At 46.8% G+C, this 15,164-nt stretch overlaps 1 protein-coding gene across 2 annotated transcripts; it reads right to left on the bottom strand.

Moving 5' to 3' along the window:
* Positions 1-238: 238 nt before the first annotated feature.
* On the bottom strand, positions 239-13,783 carry LOC118508041. 2 transcript variants are annotated; one of them, XM_036047445.1, is made up of 9 exons: positions 12,457-13,783; positions 5,845-5,964; positions 5,477-5,712; positions 5,101-5,239; positions 4,772-4,921; positions 4,388-4,531; positions 3,955-4,182; positions 3,536-3,819; positions 239-1,913 (listed from the first exon to the last, which is right to left on the bottom strand). In XM_036047445.1, exons 1-9 carry the CDS (start codon positions 12,530-12,532, stop codon positions 1,227-1,229), a joined length of 2,064 nt encoding a protein of 687 aa, XP_035903338.1. In that variant the 5' UTR covers positions 12,533-13,783; the 3' UTR covers positions 239-1,226. The 2 variants fall into 2 exon arrangements, with proteins under 2 accessions (XP_035903338.1, XP_035903337.1); XM_036047444.1 differs by having other exon boundaries at positions 5,477-5,715; positions 12,457-13,777.
* Positions 13,784-15,164: the final 1,381 nt, after the last annotated feature.

Below are 15,164 nucleotides of genomic sequence, written 5' to 3'. Positions count from 1 at the left end.
GAGCACCCTTAATTAGGTCACTCGCTTAAAAGCACTTTGGCTTAATTAGCAATCGACTAGCTGGCTGGGCCAGTAAAGCATCAAATGAGGTTTGCCGGGTTTTTTAAAGCTCCGCGGGCACTAAAACGGTGACAGTAAACAAGGTGCAGGAAGACATTTGTATTGAAAAATTGCAGTACTTACCGTGCTGTAGCTAAAGTTTAATACAAATTAAAAAAAAAAAGAATGAAGAAGGACCTTTAGTTGAACAGTGATTTAAATTGTATATTTACATTATCTGTGCACATTTGTCTTTACATTTACGATCTCACCTTGGCAGCAGTAGTGGTAAGAATAACCCAGAAAAAGAAGAAGGATGTTTATTACACAACCGAACAGAGGTGCTCGAGTCTCTATCGCTCACGTTATTGCTTTACCGCGAAATTAAACAACAAAACGGGGAATGCATTACCTAACCCGAAACTTTACAGCATCCTGTACTCTGCCGGTTCTATATAATAGAACAAGAGCGGATTATGCTGCGATAATCGCGGTACATCAGCTGGTTTCCAATTTCCAATTTCGAAGAGCTCGAGTTTTGGATGGAGCTTCGGAACGTTCGTCGGTTCATCTCAGCTGAACAGACTGTTTTTCACAACGCGTTTTTCTCACAATCTAAAAAACATAACACCCCTAGAGCTGGAGCCATTTGTACAAGCCACGGTAAAATTCACAATTTGTTACTATGTCGCTAGTGTTACGTTATTTGGTTTTGGTTGTGTTTGTCTTCCGCCATTGCCACTGGGCTGTCTGGAGCCCGGCGGCCTAGAAGGACTTTGCTGCCGTAACCGTAAGATTCGATCCTTCGGCTTCGTTACGGTTTCATTGCGACAAATCGCCGATAAAGTTGTTACGGACGCAACGGGTAAAGCTGTCAAGCTGGCTGTTTGTTTGTAGAAGGGGGAGAGGATGGGTGGGCCTCGGGTGGGTGAGAAACCGCGCTTCTGTAAGCCGAATGTTTGCCGAAAGTATATACATTTGAAGGGGAAAGGGGTAGGAGGGAAGTGGGAAGCGGACCGGAAAACGGGGGGTTGGAAAAGATGATGAAACTGAAACTGAAACGGGGAGCGTGTGCCACACACATACTCACACACAGGTTTGGAGGAAACCCCACACCAATAAAAGGTTTAAAACGCTGCACGATAAACTATCGCACAGGTCGATCTTGACAGCTTTACCCTACAGCTTTACATCAGCCCGATTTTCAAGCCCAGCCATAAAAAAGGATGCGACTGTGCGAGGGTGGCGTTCGTCCCGCCCGTCCCCACCATCCCACCGCACTCGCCCGCACCGGCCCCATCCCCCGAACTGCACCCTTCCAGCAGTTCGCCGCCAGACGCTTTTAATGATTGATTGCGATGATACGGGTGTGACGGTTTGCTCGTGGCCGGATTTTCCACTGCCACTGGCAGCTTTCCACCGTAGAGTGGTGCCGGGCCACCGGCCGAAGGTTGCCAGCCGAGTGCGGTACATTGGCCGCAGGACGCGCTCACACCGTACGGTACGTGCTGCTGTTGCTGGTGCAGATGTTGCGAATAGTACGCAGGGCTGGGCGACTCCACCCGACTCGTGACGGCGTTCGAGCCGCTGCTGCTCGGGATGTCGGTGGCGAGTGTGATGGTGAGATTGTCACCCGGTGGTAACGGTGAGCCAGCGTCCTTGGGCCCGCGCCGGACGCTGGAGAGGGTGCCGGGCAGTGGGCCCGCCATTAGGTAGTTCGGCAGGATGAACATGGTGGTCGATATTTGTGACAGGCTTCCGCGCGGCTCCTGGGCGAACTTGAATGCAGGCAGGATGGTGCCCGTAACCGGCCCGGATGCGGCAACCGGTTGCACAAACGTTTGGGTCGGTGGTGGCGGTGGTAACGACGATTGCTGCAGTGGCGAACGAGAAGGAGAGAGAGAGAGAGAGAGAGAGAGAGAGAAAGAGAGAAGACAAAAAGCATCCAGTGAGCACATGCGGAAAAGTAGAATTAGAGATAAGACTTGCGGGTGTGAGTGAACGAACGACAAGCAAAAAAAAAGTGGGGGCTTTGGGAAAAAGATCGGGCGAATGAATAGGATTTCTTTTCCTGTCGCTTCAACAAAACGAACAGCGACACACACACACGCTGTACTTGCACGCAAAGATACTGCAATGACGTTAAATCGAACGAGAATGGGACATAGACGGTAAAGCGGTCTCTCAGTGATTCAAGTAAGATCGGTAAACCAGGGCGGTTGGGGGAAGGCTTTCGGGCTCAGGTTTGCCCGGGTAGGTAGGCACGGGTAGAAATGTTTGTGTTATGGGCACAGGTGCAATTGAATTGTGTGTAGTCCGTCAGACTACAGTATGATGTATGATTCGGTGTGATAGACGCTCGGAAATGCGTAAGCTTGATTTATACTGGCGCACCAACTAACGCCAACCGTACCAGCAACGATACGTTGCTGAGCGTTGCACGATAGATGGAATAATGGTGTCCTTAAAGTGGTTAAATTATATGTTTTTGTATGGAAAATGATAATGGTTGAGTGGATGGTCGGACCTAATGCCCGATAAGGAAGACGTAGCGTTGATATGTTGGAATTTATAGACTAAATGAGGTGCATGCAGGTTTGAGATTTATGTACAATTTTGTTTACTTAACCAAGCATTACTCAAGGGGGTTTGGGGAACGAATGAATTATAATAGGACGTGTTTGTTCCTATAAATCTTTTCCAAGTTCCCTTTAAGAAGACAAAGAAGCATTAACTCTCTCAAAAAAAATCTATCAAAAGAAAATCTACAACAAGTTATTAACAGAACCTCGTTTTATAAATATAAAGAGGAAACAACCTTCTTGAATGTGATCGACAGAGAAATCCGAGAGATAAGGATTACAAAAGATGCTCACGACCTTTTCAAGGATTAATCCTACGCAAATGATTACTTTAAGTCGAAAAACATCAAATCATCTTTTACACTTTTCATCGTTTTTTGGCACTAAAACCTTGGAAGGTCTATTCCTGCTTTTTAATTTTCAGGCTTTTAGACAAAACTTCTCGAAGCTGGATAGCCATGGCCTGCCGAGTCCATTCTTGGGAACAAATATTGGAATCAGTTGCTCTTTAGTTCGAATTTAAACCTATTTCAATTATTGTGCCTATTCGCTCTTTTCTAATAAACTTTTAATTAGAAACCTAAGTATTGTTCTATAATGTTAGAAATTACCGAGAAAAATAATGCTTCATAGACATGTCGGTACTAAAGGCAATCATTATTTCCACCCTGCACTGCTGTCAACCAGCAGCAAGCTGCTTAGCAATTCCGCTTAAAGTTCACCACTAACTCACGTCATCAGGACGGACCGGTACTGACCTACCAGAAATATGGCCACGCCACACAGATCCACTCCACTATTTAGGCAACAGTTTGAATTAGGTCTACCCGGCACCGGCCAAGTCCTGCCCTGTCCTCAACCCTTCTCCCCCCCCCCCCCCTCCTTCCCCTGAACAAACATTTGCACAAGCTTACCTCGGTCAGCTTCTCCGTTATGGCGTTCGTGTCCGGCATGCATTCAACCAGATCGAAGTCCTCGCTCGGTGCCCGGTAGCTGGACGGTGTCGAATGGCTGTCGCTTGACTCGGAAGCCTTGATGCACCGATTATTGGTTGACTGGAACAGCTTCATCTTGTATGCGAGCAGTGCCCCGAACGACACGCAGACAAAGCAGAAGAACAGTACCGCGACACCGACGATCAGCAGGTTTCCATCATCGAGCAGGGACGAATGGTCCCCGGCGCTGGCACTGTCACCGGCTACAATGATTCCCCCCGCCGCCCGCCCAGTACGCCCAGGAAAGTGTTAATTTGTGACGGTAACGAGCGTCAGCAACACGCCACGCTGACACGTTGCCAGTGTCCCGTCGGCCGGGACTCATCCGTTCAACTTACCGTCTTTGTTGAATGTGACTATATTTTCCGCCTTGACCGCTGACTCGCCGCTGCCGGCGTACTTGTTGTGGTTGGTACCGCCACCCTTGCCGACGGCCGAACCCTCGATCTGGTTCGGGGCCGGCGTCAGTTCCTCGTCGTACAGCTCGTTCGATTCGTACGGACGCTCGTCCAGTTCGTCATCCTCGAGCGGTGTGATGTACCGTTCTCGGAACACATTCCTCGAAACTAAACCCGGCCCCCGCGTGCCAAGTCGGAGTTTTCGGCAGGCACGGTGAATTGTTGTTTGAGTTCCACCAGTGTAAAAGGAGTCGGTCGGGCAACGACAAAGTTTTGCGGGAGTTTTGGGCAGTGTTCCGAGTGCGGATGGAGAAAGAAAACACCTCCGACTGAGGATCACATTTCAAACGCATTCACCCGGCGTGACACTTACCACAGGCGTAGATTACTTTCAGGTAGACCCTGATGTTGTCCGGACAAGGGTTGCCGAATGTGGAACTTTCTACCGCAACTGTGCACTTTCGGCGGCCTTGGCAGATTTCGGTGAGCGTGTGACTCGTGTGCTCCGAAAGACATGCTACCAAAGTTCACAAAGCAATGGCGATGGGGGGACAGAGAGAGAGAGAGAGAAGGAGAGAGACAAAAGAGAAGAGAATACAACAAAAAGAGCAGTTAGTATGGGGACCGGCACGGTTTTAAAGCCGGCGAAATGTCAAAGGTTTGATTGATATACGGTGGTCACCCCCGAAACCGATCGGTGACCCAAACATTGAAGTACCTTGGGCTGTCGGCCAAAGGGAATTCCCTTCCTACTTACTCTGTTCCTTGGAGGCGGCCGTCTGCGAACAGTGCGAGCTTTCGTACGCAGTTCGGCCGTAGGTGGCACTGTAGATCGCTATACGGGTGTATTGACCACACGTCAACCGGACGATGTCCTTTTCGCACGATATCAGGCTCCGAAACTCGACTGGAAGAGAGAAAGGCAGAAATTGAATCCAAGTTGCGTACGTTCGCTTTATTTGTCCAAGCTTTTGAAGAGGCTCGACATAACTTCAAACGAATCGATAGCATTTTTACCCGTGCTCGGGGAGGGAAATGCTGGAAAATGGTGGTGAATTGAAGGAGGGCGTGGGGCCGATCACTTACATGGGCGACATTTGTGATTAACCTCCACCATGCGATGAATGCCGGGGCACGGTGCTGTGGCGAAGTTCTTCGGCGTGGCCTGTATCCGGCAGCGTCGTTTCTTCTGACACGCTTCGACGACGGTCTGCAGGATGGAGTACTGCGTTGGCGAGGAGAAAAAAAGAGTAACGCATGTTCAATCATGGCAAATGTCCACCCTTTGGCGAGTACTTTTGATACGATATCGGTCGTGTTATTTTTTTCGCTCGACCAGTAACACGATATACTAAAGGTACTCGTGTACGCTTTCCATCCGCTATCGAATGACTCAAACCGATGTTGGTCCATTGAGATGCGTCAAGCAGGGCGATACGGAACATGGGATTGTAACACATACCTGCAGCACATAAAGGGGAGTGCATTTGTCTTTTGGACGCTCGACCGAGGCAAGCGTATCGTTCGTGGCCAGCTCGGTGCTCAGCAGCGTCGGTGCCGTGGGTGTATTTGCCGTAGCGTTAACTTGGGCACCGGCTACCGAGAAATCAATCGTGCTGAGGGCGGGCGAGGTGGGCTCGGGAGGGTAATAGGAACTGTCCACTTCACTATACGCGCATTGAACCGTTTCGTTGCTTTCTGCTTGATGGACGATTCAATAATAAAAAAAAACCGAAACACACACATACACATTGACAAAATGATTAAAGTTGTCCATTGTAAGGATGCACCTGGGTGGTGCTGGGGCTGGCTGGCTGTGCGAAAACTTACCTTTGGCACCATATTGGACAAGTTCCACCGAAATGCTGGTACCGATCGGGCACGACAAGCTCAGCAGCTCGTCGTCACAGCAAATGGTACGAAACGCACGCAGAGTGCTGGAAAGAAGCCCTGCAAAAACGGAATGAATGGGCGTGTATGAATGGAAATGCGTAATGAAAATGACAGTAAAAAAGCTTTCTTTTCCGTAACAATAAAGGAAGCTAATAATGAAAATTGCGCTGATATTTGCTTGTTTTCCTAGAACAGAATTCCATTCAATCTTCAAAGGTATTTTATTCATTTTCTTTATCTAGGCGGCCCGCTGATAGAGGTGAAAGTGGTGTCGAGCTTCAAACGACAGGACCAAGGTTCAAATCTCATTACGGTCTGAATGCTCAGGCCCCCCTTAGTGAAAGTCAACCTTCAGCTGCGTGTCATCACGCAGTAAATAAGTAAATACAGTAATTAAGTATATTTTTTAATGTAGTAAGACGAATTCACACCGAATTTGAGGCAATTCTTGTGGTGAGATGGTACAATATTTTCAAGACGTCAGCTTCTTCTTTCTTGGCACTTCCTTGGCACTTCAGCCTTGAGAGGTTTCGGGCTACCATTTCTGGCTTCCTGTGGTTTGATTTTACCCGTAGCTGGATAGTCAGTCTTGCGTGTCCGCTGGGTGGGAATTGATCCCCCTTCCTGCCATGCTAAGACCGGCGCCGCTTTCGCCGGTGCCACTGGACCTCCCCCCCCCCATATTCTCGAGACATTTCTTCATTTTTTAACCCGATATTAGTCAAGCCTAGACAGTGGTAATTTATGTTAATCTCTTATCTTTGTCCAATGTCAAAGACTGTTAAGTGTTTAACTGTTAAGTGAATCTCAAACTGTTCATTATGCTGCCGCCATCAAGAGCTAGTCAAAAGCCATCCGAAATAAAAAAAATTTAATCACAGAATAAAACAGTCAGGCTTCATAAAATTACTTCTTAGACTCACCGGAGATTCTAATTTAAGCTCAAGTTTTGAGGTTATACAAAGATAAAGATGAAAGACAGACCTCAAAGAATATTGTTCAAGCTTGTATTCAAGTACGTCTTCATTTTCTTCTTTGGTCCAACAACCTTCACAGATCATTTCCTGCGATTGTTGGCTTCTTTGACTTGATTATTTTTACAGTTGATAACTGACGAATCTCAAGGACTGTTATGAGGTTATTGGTAGAGAAGCTGAAGGCTTGAGTATTTATTGTTTGGAGACTGTGACATTCGACGGTCAGCTTGACGAAGTAAATGAGCACCGGGACAAAGGATGCTCCCATGAGAGTCAAACTTCGTACCCGTTATCGTATCCGTTCTGTGTTTTATGGCATTTGAAATTTACATATTGTAGTGCTGTTTGAAGTGTCATTCTGAGAATAATAAACGGTGTAAACCAGAATATAAAATCAGAAAAAATACTTTAAAACAATTTTTATTTAAAAGCATTGCTACTAGACAGACGACTGACAAGCTTCCATTATTTTAGAAGAATTCATCTGAAAATGGTGTTCAAATAAACCGCCTATATGCACAATACTTCAAACCGTCGTGTGGAATTTCTAAAAATTCTATCGATAAAATTTATCCCAACCCAAGGTTTTTCCGATGAGCACAGGGTAATGCAAAATGTATGCTTAAAAACAATTAGCAAAAAACTCTGAACAATGTTGCCGATATATTGTGCGATCCCAGTTAAAGCACCTGTTTGTTCACAGCCCGACCCCTCACACGTGGATCGGCGGGAGGTCGCTGAACTTTTGCATCGATCCCATTAAACGCTTGTTGTGCACGATGTCGATCAACGTTGATTGGTCCGTGCGCCCGGCTGTGGAACAATGGACAATTGAAAAACTTTGCCCCCTTTCTGTGGTCGGCCGAACAATGGCCGACACAGCCGCCCCAAATTGAACTCCAACAAAATGGGGATGTTGCTCACAATGTGACCGATCTATCAAAAACCCTGCTCCTGCACTCGCTGGCTGGCAACTCGGGGGGGGTGGGTCTATGAATTTTTCATCCTACTTAAAATTATTTCTTTTCCGAGAGTGCGCATATTTTACTATCGCTTGGAGTGCGGTGCTGGTGGTGCTGCCTGCCGCTTCAAACACAGGAAGCTCGGGATGGATGACGCTCGGCTAGCCTTCATTCTGGCAATATATTATATTTATTTTACGGCCCCCGGTTCGCTCCCGTGTCGCACAGCTCAAGCACGGGCTTGCGGTTTCGGGGTGCGCCCAACCAAAAGCAGTTCCAACTTTCTCGAGACTCCTCGACCGGCTTGAGCCCGGCGAGGAAGTACCGGCGTGGAAAACTTTTCAAATATTTACAGTTTTTTTTTTGTGTGCGTTCTGTTGTTTACTACCCACCGACCGAGAGGACGTGGTGGCATTTTCTTCTGTTTGATCACCACGATACTGGTGCGGCTCGGAGAAAAACGCGCAACTAGCCCGGCCGCGTACAAGTTAGATGAATATATTATTATGCAATCAAGACCACTGGAAATGACATTAGGCCTGTGGCGTGGCGCACTACAGGCGACGATGATCAAATGTAGCGGAGAATGATTTATTACCGGGTAGCCGCCAAGTAAGCAGTTCGCTTGCTGGGTGTGAACGATTTAAAAAGTTGCAGAACAGTCATCGCCATCAATCGTGCGAGCTTGTCGACGGCGGTAAAACGGGCTCGAGCCAAGGGAGCATCGGCTAGCTAATGAGAAAAATATGTTTTTCTGTTTTTAAACGCCAACATTAACGTCACGGGTGGTGGTAATTGAATAATGACCCGCCCCGTTTTTTTTTCCCCGTGCCGATCGTGGTCTTCCAATCGACAAGTCCAAATCGGCCGGAGCGCTTCCTTCGACCGATATGCGTGCGTTCGATCCTGGCACGGGACACGATGATTGGACCGAGGAAGTATGGCAAATTGAGCGCTCGCGCCGAGATTCCGTGTCACCATTCAATTACGGACTTGTAAAATTAGGTCTACTTCCCCGAAACCCCCAGATCCACAGCTAGCAGGCCCGCAGGCAAGCCCGGGACCAATTTATTTCACCGCAAAAGCGACGGCACCACGCGTCATCCACCGTAATACGATCTACGGGCTACGGTTTGACTTATTTCGCGACGGCCACAACCGTTGCCACGCTAACGATGTGATGTAGCGCTGGGGCAAAACGGGAGAATGAGAAAAAAAAAACATCCCCACCGGATACTCGCTCGCTGAGTAGCTACATTTTGATTGATATTTTGATACGATCCTTGTCAACACGATCCATCAGCGGGCAAACGAGATACCATCAACGGAACATTACCTATGCCGTATCATGTTTACGATGGCCCATCGCCATTGTCTCCCGCCAGGGCCAAACTCCCGAGCTCCACCCGGGCAAGGACACAAGGTTCATTTGATTGTACCACTCGGCCCCGTATGTGTTTCCGCAAGGGCTCGGTTGTCAATGTGTGCAGATGCCATTCTTTTTCCCGTTAGTGTGAAGGACATGTTTTTTCCCCGAAAGAAGAAGAGAAAAAAGGTAAACATTTTTGGTATCCACCAAGAAACCCGTTTTCGGCTTCCAACCTAACAAACCGTGACGAAGGAAGGAGAAAGCTAACCAACAAAACAAAACAAACTAAATGCGACCGTGACACAAACGGCTGGCAACACAGTAAATGTAGCGAATCTTCGTGCACGCGTTCGTCTTCCGGCATCGGGCGGGTGGGAAAGCTTGGGTTTCGTTTGGAGAGGTTCAGTAGCAACGTGAGTGCCATAAACATATCTTGCCGGTGGCTTTATTGCTGCCATGGTGAAACCGAACCGAACCGAACCTCCTCCCAGACACCGATTGTTTGACCCGCTAATCGCTCCTTATCATCATCACTTTCGGCAAACAGAGCGTCCCCACGCTACAGGACCTCCCAGCTCCTCACAGCAGCCACCGAAAACCTTGGGTGGAACCGCCGTGTCGTACGTACGCCAGTGGTTTCGTTTGTTTTATGCTGTGCGCAACCGATGCCCTTGGAAAGCAAAAATATCGCCATCCGCACCCGGGCTGGTAAGTGTTTCGAAAAATGTTCTAACGAGCTTCAATACATCATCAATAATGCAATTGCGCTGGGCGAATGTGACAGCTTGGGAAAAATGGATCGGAAGAACAGCTTCCGTGCGGCGGAGGTACGGCAAAAGCTTCTCCGGCCACACCGTAGTACGGCTGTTTGCGGTGTAATATTCAATCTTTCAAACATTTCTCGTCTCCATCTGTGTTCTCGCCCACGCGCCCATGCACACCCCGCTGTCACGCTCGCATATAATAATTCATATGATGAAACAGTATTCGGCATTCAGCGCCCGGTTCGATTGCAAAAAGAAAGAGCCGGAAAAGTATCAAACCACTCCATCATGCTTCATCGCACGCATAGATGAATGCGAGGGATTGGGCGACGGCGACGTCGACGACGAGGACTACTCGAGGTTCGAGGACGAGGACGCAACAAAGAGAACGAGAATAGCTCCCGATACGAAGGGCTTTGGTAAACGATATCCTATCTTTCATTTCCGATACCATTTGGATTCCGCTCGCCTGTCGCTCGATATCATGATTAACGAGACTGAGAGGCCCCGTAAACGCACCGCTGCCAGCCCCTGTAATGCTCGTGGGCCCTATATTTCAATATGGGGCTTTTGGCCAGTGATCAATCGACGGAGGTGGCTGGTGGTGGTTGTGGTCGGGTTGTACCAGACGCTCTGGTGAGGTCTGGTGGGAACATATTGAGCCACAGTTTTGTTTTTAAATCCCCCTTCAGTGCGCACAATTGACTTACTGACAGGTTGGATATATTAAATGTTAGAGCAATGTATCGCCGAACGGAACGGATGTTGGCATGGTTCGTTGTGCACTAGCGGGTTTTGCGATACATTTTGCTGTCAAGTGAGCTTCGATTGGTATCGATTGGCTAATTATTCGGTGAGGGAACATCATAACATATCTATTAAAATCATCATTTGTTAGCATCAACATTTTTTTTTCGGATACTATGGTATTCTTTTTTTCTTATTTGTCATGTTTAAGGCTTAATAAGCCCCAAGGTCATGGAGATGTTACTAGCATATTACTAGATTTATTTATATCACATTGCCTTCCTGAAGGAGAACTGCAAATTTTTGCTTAATACTAATTCAGGTTTAATTAATTTGATAGATTTCATACTTATTTAACAAGGTTTTTCTCCAAAATTTAAGCAGTCCTTAGCTTTTTACGATATCAATAATATCACCGCACTCATAACTTGCTGCAAAGCTACGAGTGTAATCAGGTTAAAAAAGATAGAATTTTCAGGAAAAGTCATCTAGAGGAAGCAGACTAGTGGCTGGGGCGATAACGGTGCTGTTCGTTATACGGCAAGACAGGGGATCGAATCCCATCTGGACTGTTTCCTCCTGACTTACTATTCCAGCTACGGGGAAAATCAAGCCACAGAATGCCAGTAATGACAGAACGAGACCTTTCGAGGTTATAGTGGCAAGGAAAAACACTAGCAGATAAAAAACACGTTTAGAGGTTTTTGTAAAAATAACGCAAAAATCATTGGTCGACATACAAAAAGACTGTATGAATTGATAAAAATAGAAAATGTTTAGGATTACTTATGGAATTTTTATTACGGCTAACAATTCAACAGACCATAGAAGCAGACCATCAGGAGTTTACGAACGGATATTGGAACGCCAGAAAGACTCTCCTAACTAAGTGAATGAATCGTTCCAGAAACTAACTCTCTCTAAGAAAGTCTAGACTAGAATAGTCTTACCAGTCTTTGTCAGTAGTGCACAATTGAACCAATCATCCGATCGTGGGTTAATCCGTCTGCTATCATACTAATTATGTGTAATTCATTTGAGCTTTCAAGCTGGCTTGAGCCAGTTACCGCTAATGCCAACAACTTCTACGAAAGGATATTGTTTGCTGAGTGGAGCAATTGTTTGTATTGCATTCAGATTCGTTTATCTTGGGAAAATTCAGGAGAACTAATCATGTTATGAATACATGACCGATTAACCTAGGTCAATAAATTGCCGTTCATTAGCAGTCATTAGTCGTCAGTATTAACAATGACTCTTCCATGGAAAGCTAAAATTAGTAGCCAATTGAAGTTTTGTACAAACAAGCTTGAAATGGAATGTTTTAGGTAACGAGCTATGTTACAGATAGTGTTTTTTCAATGCATCCAATAATTTTTGGTGAAATAATCATCTTATAAAAATTTTAAGTTATTTAAAAATTCTCAAAGAGAATGTATGTTTATTATCGTTTATAGAAAAATAAGATAGAAAATTTGACGAAACAAAATTTTATGTTAAAATTAATTACATTATTAATAAGTTTCAATTACAACCTATTCATTTGATTGGTTTGATTGTGTATGTTGTGATTGTCAATAATTGTTAATAATGAGAAACACTTGAAAAAGGTTATTTAAATAAAATAACCATGGAGCATCAATGTAACAAAAAAATAATATTGCATTCAGGGAGCGGAAACAATGGCAAGCATTCTCATACATTAATTAACTGTCGAAACCAAATCCTACCTAAATCATCTCCAGCAGCACGTTGAACAATCACTATAAATCCAATGATAATGTGCAGCATTTTGCTATTGATCATATGTACGCTCCTATTATTCCGCTCACTGACATGTTCTCCAACCCACGCACGGCTGACACACGTTCCCGTCACACTCACACGGCACGGTACATAAAACCAACCGCCAACCACTTATCAAAACTCATCACAAGCGGCGCGTTGAGGATGTAGGAGCACCTGTTTCAATAGCAATTTTTCAACCACCAAGTGAGTGGCATTATTACATCGTTGCACGGTGCGGTTGGCCCTTTTTTATTATTTTATTCGTTTCAACCCTGACACTCTGCGTGTGGTACGGTGTGTCGACGATCACATCATGATTTAACACACATACGCCATATCTCACCGAAATAAGAGTCACCGGAATATAACTCACACGGTGAAGCTAACTTTAATTTATGACACTCCATCTGCCAACTTTTCCTTCCCGGCCCGGCCAGGGCTTCGGCTCACTCACTCACCGGGGCCACACACTTACACACACACACTTTCACCTTTCACCGAAAGATCTTACACTTTCCCGAGCGTTCCGATCCGTGCACTCAAGCTGTTAGACGGCTGACAAATAAAAACAACACACTGAGCCGACGCCACAAACAGCGATTCTGTTTTATTTTCATAAGTCGACCCGGGATGGAGACGTCCTACGTGAAGCGTGAATAATCCATTACAGCCATAACTCGGAGCACACGGGTGGCGTCGGTGTTTTGCGCGAAACGCTTGTTCCGGCAAGCCTTTTGCGGCCTGGTGGCGAAGGCCTTTTCGCGATGGAGAGTTTGTTCCGCACAATTTGACGCCTTATGGTACAGAAGTTGAAAACTCATCAATCACTCCGAGCACGGATCGGAAATGCTGGTGCACTTCTTGGCTTTCCCCCTCACTGCGGGTCGTGTCGTCCAAGGTGGCCCGAGGGTCTTAAGAGATTTCGGAGAGGTTAAAACAGTTGATATGACCCATAAAAACGCACGTGGAGCAAAACGAGATTTGCGATGCCCGAACTGGACGACGACCGACACACGAGACACACGAGAAGCGGATTTGTAAACGCACCAAAACACTCTTCCTTGGGGTTTGTGAGCGTTGAATTTTATTACCACTTTTATAGAGCCACGACTACACGGCCTTAAATCGAACCACTATCCATGGCGAGATCCGTCACCCCCGATCGCTCCGTCTGCCCTATACTGGACGGTTTCCGGTGGTCCGAACCCGGCGCTTCCGGAATGCCACTCAACACACAACCGTACACTGCCAAGCACTCCAGACGACTACGCGTACGGGTGTCGTGATGTCCTTGCGACCGGAGCACGTCCTGCAGCGTTCATTCCTCACAGACTCACTCACTCACGGCCACTCACTCTCGCAAGAGCAAATGGTGGGTGAGATGTTCTCTCACCATTACAACGGTTCACGCGAAGCAGAATGTATCCAATCTGCAATCGAAATGAACTTTTGGTGGGTCATTGGGGGAACAAATTGCAGCTTCCGGTGTATGCATCTTCTCAAGGGAACTAGGGAAAGAGGTTGGAAGATGCGTTAGTAGTGGAGTAGCTTGTGGAGCTGATTTATTTCTTTGTGATTTGCTGAACGTTACAAAAAACGGTTAAAAGCTTTTCGGTCCCCGGTTTGGGACCGTACCGAGAGAGCTTCCCCGGAAGCGAATTGTTTTGAGGTCAGAAGCAACAAAAAAATCGAAACAGAAAACTCAGCTGGTGTTGAAAGTGGCAAAGAAAATGAATTATGCTTAGCATATCGATACGAGCTCGGTGTTGGGTGCGTTCCTCGTACACCTAATTACACCGGCCATCGATACAGCAATTTCCAACCATTGCTGCAATCAACGTTCCTTTCTGCTCACTAAACTAAGCAAACCGAATAATTCCACCAGCGCGCTCCAACATTGCTCACCGGCGTGTGCTTTATGGAAGTCCTGCCGTACAAACGCTCGCAAATGTTGATTTAGCAGTCGTCACAGTTAAACATCAAAATGCCACAATTATGTACGATTGCGCCTGGCACCACAGGCAGCAACGGTGTGCCGAATCGCGTGTAAACTATGCGCTCAAACGTTCCCCGGTGCGATCAGGTTTCCAGGTTGCCAATGCCGGGGAGCCCAGCGACCCGGTTGGAGGCGTGCACACTAAACTACGTGCTCGTTAATTGCAGTTGCATCGATGGCGTAAAGTAATTGCTGCCGGATCGGATTACATCATGCAATGCAGCAACGGTGCAATCGGCGAGGCGATCTTTAGAAGTCGGAATCTGCAGTGCAGGACAGGGCGTTCGCCGCTCCAGGGGGTTGCTAAATTCGGGAAAAAGGGTCTGACCTACTCTGGCGGGAGTAAGTTTTCGCCAGACCCACGACCATTCACGGGCTGCAGGATAACGTTTAACACTTCCAAGCGCCTGGCAGGTTCCAATCGCATAAGCCGTTTTGCATCCACCCGAAAACGAATCATGTTACAGGGAGCTTCCACCAGGTAGGGACAGCAGTTTGTAGCCTCCCCATTTCGAAGCTTGCAGCTCGCTATCCCATAAAACCCGGTACGTCTGTCGAATTCGGGAGCAATATTTTATGTTTGCATCATTAAATTACAATCACCGGGAATGTCGGTGATGTCAGGTGCAAGGACAGCTACTACCGTCGTTCGCT

Source organism: Anopheles stephensi, chromosome 2, assembly GCF_013141755.1.
Source record: "Anopheles stephensi strain Indian chromosome 2, UCI_ANSTEP_V1.0, whole genome shotgun sequence".
Taxonomy (NCBI): domain Eukaryota; kingdom Metazoa; phylum Arthropoda; class Insecta; order Diptera; family Culicidae; genus Anopheles; species Anopheles stephensi.
Note: the sequence above shows the minus strand (reverse complement) of the source record. Positions and strands in the feature narration are given on the sequence as shown.